Source organism: Alosa pseudoharengus, unplaced genomic scaffold (genome assembly GCF_046254945.1).
Source record: "Alosa pseudoharengus isolate Yale_2024_CS ecotype anadromous, Long Island Sound unplaced genomic scaffold, YU_APseudo_1.1 YU_APseudo_1.1_scf_24, whole genome shotgun sequence".
NCBI classification, from domain to species: Eukaryota; Metazoa; Chordata; class Actinopteri; order Clupeiformes; family Clupeidae; genus Alosa; species Alosa pseudoharengus.
This window is the reverse complement of record NW_027468689.1, coordinates 3,817,945-3,830,444: the sequence shown is the minus strand read 5'-3', so window position 1 is coordinate 3,830,444 and position 12,500 is coordinate 3,817,945. Positions and strand designations below refer to the sequence as shown.

Genomic DNA, 12,500 nt, shown 5'->3' with positions numbered 1-12,500 from the left:
TTGAAAATATTGTCTTAGGCTACGTGACGTAACTTTATCCAGTTAGAACTAGCAAGCTAGCACTAGCAGCTAAGAATTTGGCTGCTGTATGCCAGCACTCGCTGGATCAGCCAGCGATCTAGCTCAATTTGCCAATGTGAGTACTAAAAATATTAACTAATTAACCCCCGTTAGCACTATTTAACACAATAGCTGGGAAGTGCAAGCTTTGTGGTGCACTGCTTGATAACAGGGCACAGGTCCTGCAACATTATCGTTTACAGCATGTTAGCAATGTTTCCTCCATTAACGTTAGTCTACTGTCATGTTACTGACTGTACATTTAAGTCAGTAGCTTAAATTCATTTGACACGGTCACACACAGTTCATGCTCAGTCAGAATGTGTATTATTCGCATGTCAGCTGTGTAGGTGAAAACAACCATTTAATGTGCAAACTGTTCTCGGCCATTTAAGGATGCATTTAAAGCGACATCATGAGATGGTGGATTGTCCTAATAGAGATTGTCAGTATGTTCAAATGTGTATTCGTCCTTCAATTCACAGATTCAGAAGTTGATGCAAACAACATTGGCATTGAGAAGGAAGGAGATCATATCAGACGTCCTTCCCCGCAGACATAGCCTATTGGTGCGGTGGTGGCCTGCAATCATGTTCGAATCCCAGGTAAGCATTTCTTTTGTACAAATACTTGGAATAGATTAATTTCATGTGTGGTTCTGACCAAATGTGTTTTAAATATTTACACTTATCCCCCTATTTTGAGTTTTTGCTCGAAATTGCACACCGCCTACTAACAATGGCCCTGTTTCCACATACTTTGACTTATATTCAAGTGCTAGACCCCCTGAAAGCAGAGGTCTTGTAGATTACAACTCCTCCATGGACTTAAGATAAAAAGAATGCTTTGGTTTCAGAAGCTGTACTATCAAAGAAAGGTAATCATATTGAATTGCATTTTGTAGTTATTAACTGGCTTGACTCCATGTTTTCTCATGCAGGGATCCTCAGATGTAAATATCCGACGTGCTGTGGCGCTCCGTGGCCTTCCTTTCTACCTCCATGAGGATGATGCCACTTTTCTAAAGACATGGGATGTAAGTAAGCATGTTTTCTATTGACATGACAGTTAAAGCGTAACTGTGGCATTAAGCGACCCATGGCCTGTTGTTTCGAGGTCAACGCATGCTATTAGAATGAAAAACAATGAGAAAATTGGGTACAACATAAAGCAAATACTGGTCCAGCAGCTTAAATGGGTGGAAATGAGGTCCTATGTCTAAAATCCTGAACCACCCCTTTAAACTAACCTAACAAGGCATTTTAACTGAACTGAAACTAAAGCCAAATTCCCTGGTAGGTTATCAATAGCTGCTGGGCCACTACTCTATGTTGCACCAATTTTTTTTATTCTTTTAATTTTATTCTTACGAACAGCCGTGACCTCGAACAACAGGGCTATGCGTCGAATAACGCTGGAGTTACATTTCAAGCTTTTGTTTTTCTGTTTGTTTTTTCACCAAGAAACTCCAGGGAAGTTACTTAGTATTATTTCAATTGAAATAATACTAAGTAACTTCCCTGGAGTTTCTTGGTGAAAAAAGTAATTATTTCAATAATGCAACTTGACATGTAATGCCTATTAGATATTCAATTAACACACAATTGTTCTTTGTTCATTTCTTCAGGTCTCTCAATCGGAGTTCCCAGATATTGAGGACCTTACTGTTGAACTCATTCTGATCAGCACGAACAGTGCAAATGCATCCCTCTGCCCAAAGAAGACTCCTGTTGTTTTGGATTGAAATGATTGTTGAATTTCCTAGCATTGGTCAGGCATTTGTCTATCTAGTCTGTATGCCCTTGATCTAAACTGTGTTTATTTGAATTTAGCCTCCACTACAGCCCTGTTCTGAACTCCAACCATTTTAAACAATCATGTTTAACAATCACAATGGTTTACATGAAAATAAAAGATTAAGAAGAATTTCACTGGCCTTTGTCAACCTTTTTAATAATCTTTTAAGTCCTAAGTTGAAACTAATCAAAATGGACAAGTTTGTTCAACTTTCTGGAAATTAAAACTTTTACGTTTCAAATTTAATTTAAAGAATTGGTTGAAGCAAAATGAAATATTTCATGCCGACATCAATAAATCCAATTAAGCTATCTAAGCTTAATTTTATTAATTACCGTGAACTCATGTAGTTGATGTTTCTTTAACTTAAAAAAACCTTGTTGAACACACTCAAAATTTGCTAGTGAAGACTAATTAAAAAAGGTAAGTTTCTTTGACTTAGCAAAACCGAGTTACTATTACTTAAATTTTTTTGTGTAATCGGTTTCACCAATTTTTTTGAGTTCAATTAACTTGTCGGGTTTTACAGTGTATGTGTGTTTGTCTGTGTGTGTGTGTGTGTGTGTGCATGTGTGTGTGTGTGTGTGTGTGTGTGCATGTGTGTGCATGTGTGTGTGTGTGTGTGTGTGTGTGTGTGTGTGCATGTGTGTGTGTGCATGTGTGGGTGTGTTGTAGGCATAAGGGCCAGCCCCTCGCTGCTATTAAACGTATCTCCAGCTGGGGCCACTGACTCTCTGAACACGCTAACGTTAGCACTCTCTGAACACGCTAACGTCTCTACTCTGAACACGCTAACGTTAGCACTCTCTGAACAAGCTAACGTTAGCACTCTCTGAACACGCAAACGTCTCTACTCTGAACACGCTAACGTTAGCACACTCTGAACACGCTAACATCTCTATTCTGAACACGCTAACGTTAGCACTCTCTGAACATGCTAACGTCTCTACTCTGAACACGCTAACATTAGCACTCTCTGAACACGCTAACGTCTCTACTCTGAACACACTAACGTTAGCACTCTCTGAACACGCTAACGTCTCTACTCTGAACACGCTAACGTTAGCACTCTCTGAACACGCTAACGTCTCTACTCTGAACACGCTAGCGTTAGCACTCTCTGAACACGCTAACGTTAGCACTCTCTGAACACGCTAACGTCTCTACTCTGAACACGCTAACGTTAGCACTCTCTGAACACGCTAACATTAGCACTCTCTGAACACGCTAACGTCTCTACTCTGAACACGCTAGCGTTAGCAGGAGCACCACAGACACACAAACACAAACACACACACACAAACACACACACACAGACACACACACACACACTTCTGGGACAACTGACAGTCACGCCAGCACAAAAAAGAGTGCCAGAAAAATGACTCCAACACTAAATGCTAGCTTTAGCCACACTGGCAAACAGATCTCTTCTGGACTTAACTGTACCAAGATGACTACAGCAGGCTTTAATGGCCTCGCTGTCACTTCCTCTATGAGCTTTCACTACACTTATTCATTGATAGAGCCTCTCACAGATGTACCTAAAACATAATTGTGAAGGCAAAGTTAAACCACTTTATCTTAGAGCCAATATAGGTCCAGTTATTGGTTTGACTAGTGAAAAAAGAAAAATCTCAGAAACCCTCAATTTGTTGTTTCCTTCTCAAACGTCACTGGATTGTGCAGGCGCCACTGATTGGGACAGCCTATCAGCAATCACCTTCAGCTTTCCGCCAAAGTCAACTCCATGGTCAGATTTAGATAAGAGACGAAACCATGGACGAAACAATGGATGAAGACGCAGCAGGTCCATCCCGGGAATGTGCCAACCTGTGGCCCCACCTCGCCAGAATATTTCAATTTTCTGAACAAGTTAATGATAGTTTTCGCTTCAAGTGTTTCAATTACAAAAATAGTATTTTGTATTTGAAATACGTATTTTAAATAGATGTATTAGAAATACTGTCCATCCTTGGCTGGATGAAAATGACTTGATTTTACTTTCAATTCATTTTACATTCTCCAAGGTATTAACATTAACATGTTTCCATGTAGGATGTTTCTGTACATAAATGAAAACACTGTGGCAGTAGTAATGCAATATTTAGAAAATGTAGGCTACTCTTGTACTCTTGATACTCAAGTACTTTTAAAAACAAGTACTTCAGTACTTTTACTTAAGTAGACATCTGACTGTTGTACTTTTACTTGTACTTGAGTAAAATTTAGGGTATCTGTACTTTTACTCAAGTAATGAAGCTGTGTACTCTGTCCGCCTCTGACTTTATCACAGCTGTGTAGACCATCACACACTTCAATTTCACAGTGGAACAACTCTCATTTTCACATAGCCTCTTGATGAAGTAGCCTACTTCCATGCATAGGAATGCCGAGCCCGTTTACCATTTAGCCATTTTCTTCATTAACTGCAGCCTACAGCATCGACTAGTGTTTTTAAAAGTCGCCTAGTTGACTTCTTGATGAAACGCCTGGCAGGCATTCTGTGATCACACTGTGGTGAAATAACCACAGCTGCCATCTCCAGCACTTTCATCTTTAGACACCTCATCTAACGCTGCGTCTGGTCACATCAGGGCTACTTCGCTCTGATGCCTCTCGAGCTGACATGAAAGACCATTGATCTGTTTCCTGTTCAGGGACCACACACACACACACACACCACTGCACGTCTGATAGAGCTGCCTTCAAACTCACATCAATTCCCTGTCTATCCTGCTCAAGCAGCACTTGGGGTCCACTGACCACGTGCTGTCAGAAACATAGGGTTCTCTCTGGACCTGCTGAAGTTCCAAGGTTCCACACAGGAGAACACATTGGTGATGGCCGGGGTCTCTTTCCATTTGTTTGACTGTGAGTGTTTTTCTCCAAGATGAACAGCAATCCGCAGGAACATCCTGCCTCATCAGGATTAAGGCGGAAAACACTGTGTGTTCACACCAAAACACTAGGCTTTTTAAACACAGAACACACACACACACACACACACACACACACACACACACACACACACACACTTTACTGTCCTCAGGCTTTTAAAAAACAGGGCAAGCTCTTACGAAGCTTTTAAAAGGCGATTGTAAAAACACTTTCTGTGCTGCGCGAGCATTGCCGTGGCAACAGTGATGCGGGGGCTGGCGTGGAGACGCCCAGCTGGGTGTAAATGCTCTCTGGAGTGCTTGTCACTGTAACCACGGCTACGCTGGCACATGTCCGAGCAGAGGAACACCCCCACCCCCAAACAGGAGAAGAGACGATGAAGCACTGATGGAGAGACACACTGACCAGCTGAGAACTGAGCCAGACCTGGGCCAGAGACACGCCACATCCGGCACAGCATCAAGTAAGGGATAATCTATAGAACGCCGGTCATTATGTAAGGGATAATGTATAGAACGCCGGTCATTATTGGAAAAACTAGATGTACCGCAGAGCGCTACAAAATATGACCGCCGCCCAGTCCAGCACATTTTTTCCACAAAAATAAATCACGCTGAAACAAGGGCGCGGGAAGGTGGGTGCTCAGGGTGCTGCAGCACCCCTTGCTTTTTGTCAATATAGGCCTACACATTCGCAGTTTGTCATTATATTTGTTGTCAAATAGGCAAATAGCAAAAAAGGTTGGGTAGATTAAACGTTATAGTCTAGCTATAGAAGTGAAAGTGACGTGACTCGCTGAGGATAGACGTTGCAAGCAGGCTTGTTGACTTCGAGAAAAGAATATTAGGCTACAGAAAAGAATAGGCCTATAGGATTTTTTTCTCTCCCGGCAGTAAAGACAGTAGATTCAGTGTTTAAAATGTAAATGCAAACTAAAGGTAGGCTAACTATGCATATGACCATCCAGAGGCTGCTGATCTGTCAAAAATGATAAAGATCAAGATGGTTTTATTGTTGCTGCCATTATTACCACAAACACGAATTGATAACAAGACCATGGCGATCGTGGGTTATATCTTGCCTGCTTATTAGGCCATGCACCTGTTAGAACTCCGTGTAGCATGCATACTGCCAGTTTCCATATACCATCACCAACTAGTTCGCACTTTGGATATATCGTTGGATTGTGAAAAGCCCAATTTCGAATACCAAACGACAACAGATGAGGTAGGATGCATCTTTTGCAATTAGTCTTTGGCAAGCCCACGACCTCACGTACGGCTCAGTTTCTGTTAGTGTCAGGCAATGTGGCTGATCTAGCCCAAATCCACGAACGTGTTGCCTATCAGTAGACATGTCATCTCGAGTTCCACGACAGCTTAGCTAGTGCCACCGAAATATGACACTGAAATCCTTTCACTATGAGTCGCTCAGATAGAAACCGCTGTAATTGGTGGTTAGGACACTTTTGCTGTGGAGTGGAGACGCCATAAGTTAGGCTACTCAGAAATTGTTTGCCATTGTAGGTCATTGCAGCCTAATTATATTTTCAAGCCTAACATCTCTGGTGTGGTTTTGACAATCAGAAAAGCAATATACGGAAATAGTTTAATGATGTAAAGTCAAGTGCGCTTCTATGGGTCTGGTGTGTGTGCGCGCAGTTTTTATTGATGAGTCGGAGTGGCAAGTGCTGCTCATATTTGCAGTGGATGTGGCTGTTCTCGCTCTTAGGTCTACCAGAGGGTCTACTCATACACGGCGCTGAAATGGCGTATTTAGCTGTCTAAATTCGAATCATATCATACCTCTAGAGGAGAAATCGTCGGACATCCATTATTTTGTTATTCAGCACCCCTGGTCAAAAATATGTTCTCGCGCGCCTGCGCTGAAAGGCCTATATGATTCTAACTGTCTCACTAAATTGCATTATCCACACTCAATTCTCACTGGTATCTGCTAGACAACAAGTACCAAAACATGATTAGTTCATAGATTTCACATGTAAAATTAATTTTATACAACCCCACCCCCATCTTGCCTGTTCATAATTCTGAGAAATTCTTCAATTGTGTGCATGTGTGCGTGTACACGTTTATGTTTATGTGTGTGGGGGTGTGTGTGTGTGTGTGTGTGTGTGCGTGCTTGTGTTTGCCTGCGTATGTGTGTTTGTGCATGTGCATGCATGCATACATATGTCTACTGTCTGAGTATGTGTCATACGTATGATTACTGTGAATGTATTTGTGTGTGCACATGGAATGGGTTAACATGACCCCTGGAGGCAAACATACGGAAAACATTGGTCATCCTAGGCCCTACGGTTCTCAAGATATTCACATAAAACTGTGTCTGCCCTACCCTCCTTTCGGGGGGTCCAGTACAGCGGGGGGGCTACAGATCAAAACGAAAAACGATGGTTCCATGCTATCCATATGGGGTTACATGCCCACCAAGTTTCGTCTACCCCGGTCTTTCAGTGTCCCGGGAATCCTTGACGCGAAAAAGAAAAAAAAAAAAGAAAGAAAAATCTGACTAAACCTATATGACCGCCGTTTCCTGCGCGGCGGTCATAATAAGTCCCGACAGGGTGAACCGGATGCGATGTGCAGCGGAGGGGTCTTGTTCCGCCCTGAAGGGACTTATTTTCCCAATAATGACCGGCGTTCTATACATTATCCTGCTTATTACACGGCTACTTGCCAAAAGAAAATAATAAACTCCCCACGGTATGACTTTAGCCTACATAGCCTAGCCTATTTGTTACTGTTCATCGTGGCATTTGCTGAAACAAATAGTTTGCAACAACACACGTTGAACTTGAATCAAACATTCTTTAGAACACAGCTGATCAACCGTCTGCTTTCACTTTTGAATAAAATTCCGGTCCTTGCGTAGTGATATAAAAGACCTGAATTAGAAGCACAAACTCCGTTGCCATTGACAGCGGTCATTATGTTTGTCAGAGGTTCTTTTCTCGGAAATAATGATCGCTAGAACTTTGGGAAATCCCATTCAAGTCAATAGAGCGTTCTACTTGCCTTGTGAAGAGCCGTGTAATAATATACATTAACCTACGGCCTAATTCTAAAACTGATAGTTCCGATCCTTGATTGTGATTGGCTGAATCGTGTTCAATGCCTTTGTAAATTCCAGCATAAACATACACGTTGACCGCATTTCGTTCTATATTACTGTGCTGCTATAACTTAACTGCGTAACTGCGTCTAGATGTTGCTTGGCAACCATTCAGATAGAGGAAATGTATTTATTGCCGGAAGAATGATTATCTATGTATAAATCGTTACATTTCACGTTGCTGTGCCTTTATTTTATGAAATCTTGCCAGATACAGTATGTAGTAACCATTTTAGAAAAGCCACTCAAGTCTGTAGGTTGCACTGATTTTAGGACAGCTAACATCATGAGAAAAGAGGGGACTGTGAGCTGTTTTATAAATTAATTCATACATCCTGTAAAGAGAGTCTCTAGATGAATGTACACTTTTATGTGACGACAGGGAACTGTCAGCTGGTCTATAGATTAATATATGCGTCATGTGAAGAGATGGAAGAGGCAGTCAGCTGTTCTATAGATTAATATATGTGTCATGTGAAGAGATGGAAGAGACAGTCAGCTTAATGTACATTAATGTACATATCATGTGTGTCTCTATACAGTAGATTAATGTACATATCATGTGTGTCTCTATACAGTAGATTAATGTACATATCATGTGGAAAGGGGGGGCTGTAAACTGCTGTTGATTAATTCACAACACAACAACGTCATTTAAAGAGGGAAGAAAGTATCTATAGATTTATGTACATGTGAAGAGAGGAGAGAGAGAGTCAGCTATTCTATAGACTAATATATACACCATGTGAAGATAGAGGAGAGGCAGCCCATTGCTCTATAGATTAATATAGATGTCTATTGATTAACATACAGATCCTTTGTACAGAGCATACCGTGGCCTACTGGTTAGCGCTTCGGACTTGGCACCGGAGGGTTGCCGGTTCGAACCCCGACCAGTAGGCACGGCTGAAGTGCCCTTGAGCAAGGCACCTAACCCCTCACTGCTCCCCGAGCGCCGCTGTTGTTGCAGGCAGCTCACTGCGCCGGGATTAGTGTGTGCTTCACCTCACTGTGTGTTTCACTAATTCACGGATTGGGATAAATGCAGAGACCAAATTTCCCTAACGGGATCAAAAGAGTATATATAATTATACTATATATACTTATATATATATATATGTATATACTGACTGAGGAATCAGAAATGGCAGGACACTCAGGAGGGCAGGAGACTCATAACCGATTGGAGCTGAAATGGGAACTAAAAAATTAACACTAAATGAGGGGGTGCCGTGTGGGTACCTGTGCGTCCTGCACTTTGCCACGAAAAGATTATTACATTGTTGTGAAATAAAAGCATAACTGACGCATTGCCTCACCTCTGTTTAATTCCACCGTTACCATAGCAATAGCTACGATAACAGTGCATCAGCAGAGAGGAAGTTATATGGCAAAAAATCAAACAAGCATATTGTTTAGCTTCATTTGAGAATACAGCATGTGAAGTTGCAGATCTCTCCCTGATCATTAAGAGAGGAGCCTGATCTCGTTTACCCAAAATAGCTGTTCGGGGGTGTTGGCAAGATGGCTCCCGAGTGGCGACTTGCCTTTGAGGACTTTGAGAGGAAACATATAAAGCAGAGACAAGGACAAACACACAGAGAAAGATGAACAGAGTGAAAGAGTGAACCAGAGAGATACTGAAAGAGAGAGGAGAGGAGGAAGAGGAGATAAATACTAAGAGAGAGAAAAAAAGAGAAGGAGGAGGAGAAAAAGAGAGAGATGAGGGCTCCTCTGTGGGTGTCTAGATGTGCTGAGAGAGAAAGAGAAAGATAGAGGGAGAGGAGGAGGAGAAAGAGAAGGAGATAGATGCAGAGAGGGAAAAGGAGAGAGGAGTGTGAGAGAAAGAGGAGAAAAGAGAGAAAGAGCAGGAGAAAAAGGAGAGAGAGAAAGAGCAGGAGAAAAAAGAGGAGAGAGAGAGAGAGAAAGAGCAGGAGAAAGAGGAGGAGAGAGAGAGAGAGAAAGAGCAGGAGAAAGAGGAGGAGAGAGAGAAAGAGCAGGAGAAAAAGGAGAGAGAGAGAGAGAGAAAGAGCAGGAGAAAGAGGAGGAGAGAGAGAGAGAGAAAGAGCAGGAGAAAGAGGAGGAGAGAGAGAAAGAGCAGGAGAAAAAGGAGAGAGAGAAAGAGCAGGAGAAAAAAGAAGGAGAGAGAGAGAGAAAGAGCAGGACACAAAGCAGGAGAGATGTGTGTGTGTGTGTGGGGGCGGTCAGCACGTACCGTCCTCTGTGGGTACGTAGATGTTGAGGTACAGGCAGTCCTCGCTCTGGTCCTGCACGTAGGTGACCACCGTGTCCAGGTTGGCGGTGAACCAGACGGGCAGCATGTCGTTGAGGAGGAAGCGGTCCTCCAGGAACTGCGGGCAGACGGGGGCGAACTGCGTGGCGTTGCGGATGCCGGGCCAGGACAGGGGCGGCTCGGGCGGCTGGAAGCGGTGCTCGCCAGTAGGGGGCAGCGCGTAGGGGATGCCCAGGTACTGCTCCACGGGGCCCAGGATCTCGTTGGGCAGCGCGGTTTTTTGCCCCCGCAGCTTGCCGTAGTTTGTGGTGACGATAGGGTGCTGCTGGGCCGTCGCCGTTGACGACAACCACGTCGCCGCCACCGCAACGCACCACACCAACAGGTGCACGCCGGTCGCCGAGGCGACCGACATGGACGGTTTCCACGGCAACTCCCCTGATCTCGACATGGTCCAGCAGTGAGGTCAGCAGAGCTGGACGTGGCTTAGGTCCTCCCTGTGTGTAAAGCCCCTCCCTCTCAGGCTGTGATGTCCAGTGGACAGATGCTCCCACCAATCAGATTCCAGATTCTGACGCCCCCCATTCCAGGTGGGCGGAGTTTAGGGTGTGTGTGTGTGTATCGGGGTGTTACTCCACAGAGAAGAGCGAGTGTGTGGATGTCCGTCTCATCCAGTGTCCAAACACCTCCAGGTCAACACGCAGACCTGCAGCACAGAAAACATTGACATCAATAACAACTCACACACACACACACACACACACACACGCACACACACACACACACACACACACACACACACATTCACACACACACACACACACACACACACACACACACACACACACACACACACAGGCCACAGATCAATGACCTGGGCTGGGATGGGGAAATGACCTGGGCTGGACTAGAGACTGGGTTCCCGCGGGCAAAGCATAGTGACCACTGTTAACACAGAGGGATTACACACATCAGCATGTAGGAAATCATCTTCAGTATCTGTTTACAAGTGTGACTCAAAACAGCTGACAACAGCAGATGAATGTGTGTGTGTGTACACACGCATGCCTGCGTGTGTGCATGCGTGCGTGCCTGTGTGTGTGTGAGTGTGTGTGAGCCTGTGTGTGTGTGTGTGTGTGTGTGTGTGTGTGTGTGTGTATGTGTGTGTGTGTGTGCGTGTTAGCCTGTGTGATTGTGTGTGAGCTTGTGTGTGTGTGTGTGTGTGTGTGTGTGTGTGTGTGTGTGTGTAGAGTGTGAATACACGTGCCCTGCTTAAGATGATGCCCGCATGAGAGGGATTTACTCAGGTTTATGCCTATTCAGCGTGTGTGTATGGGTGCAGGTTATGGCCAAGAAAATTGCTTCAGCATCTGTGTACCGGTATGTGAGCATGTGTGTGTGTGTGTGTGTGTGTGTGTGTGTGTGTGTGTGTGTGTGTGTGTGTGTGTGTGTGTGTGTGTGTGTGTATGTGTGTGTGTGTGTGTGTGTGTTTTACGGCTAAGGAGATTGAAAAGCATTTTTCCTCAGTTTTGTGTCCACTCAGGATAGCAGTGCACAAGGCAGACGGTCAGGAATGTTAATGACCAAACAACATTACAAATAAACAGCCTCCCAGGTGTGTGTGTGTGTGTTGTGTGTGTGTGTGTGTGTGTGTGTGTGTGTGTGTGTGTGTGTGTGTGTGTGTGTGTGTGTGTGTATGCCACTGGACCAGTGACAATAAAGCCACCGCTTCTCTCGTCGCCTCAACACACATCACTTTCCTGTCACATCAGCCCTAGGGTTAGGACACACGTGCGGACACACACATACAGTACACACACACACACACACACACACACACACACATACACACACACATACAGTACACACACACGCACACACACACACACATACACACACACATACAGTACACACACACACACACACACACACACACACACACACATACACACACGCAAGCAGTACACACAAAGACACACACACACACACACACACATACAGTACACACAAAGACACACACACATACACACACACATACAGTACACAAAAAGACACACACACATACACACACACAATTGTCACCTCCTTGTCGCCTTAACTCACAACACTTTGTTTGTTGCATTACTCCATTAACACACACCATGTGCCCGTCAACCCAACACACACCACATCCTTGTCACCTTAACACACACCACATCCTTGTCACCTTAACACAAACCACATCCTTGTCACCTTAACACACACCACATCCTTGTCACCTTAACACAAACCACATCCTTGTCACCTTAACACACACCACATCCTGGTCACCTTAACACAAACCACATCCTTGTCACCCCAACACACACCACATCCTTGTCACCTTAACACACAC

The 12,500-nt window shown here is 44.0% G+C and overlaps 1 protein-coding gene and 1 long non-coding RNA gene across 3 annotated transcripts in view; one reads left to right on the top strand and one right to left on the bottom strand.

Moving 5' to 3' along the window:
- The window catches only part of LOC143142146 (uncharacterized), a 2,115-nt gene extending 108 nt beyond the window's left edge, over positions 1 to 2,007 (top strand). The window contains exons 2-4 of one of the 2 annotated variants that reach the window (XR_012990901.1): positions 546 to 665; positions 1,001 to 1,100; positions 1,688 to 2,007. This is a non-coding gene — a long non-coding RNA (uncharacterized LOC143142146). The remainder of the gene's footprint in view (positions 1 to 545; positions 666 to 1,000; positions 1,101 to 1,687) is intronic. The other variant, XR_012990902.1, reaches the window with a different exon arrangement.
- The window catches only part of nlgn4xa (neuroligin 4 X-linked a), a 110,847-nt gene that overhangs the window by 78,478 nt on the left and 19,869 nt on the right, over positions 1 to 12,500 (bottom strand). The window contains exon 2 of the mRNA XM_076302866.1: positions 10,109 to 10,832. Coding sequence (XP_076158981.1) covers positions 10,109 to 10,577 — 469 coding nt within the window. The 5' untranslated portion in view covers positions 10,578 to 10,832. The remainder of the gene's footprint in view (positions 1 to 10,108; positions 10,833 to 12,500) is intronic.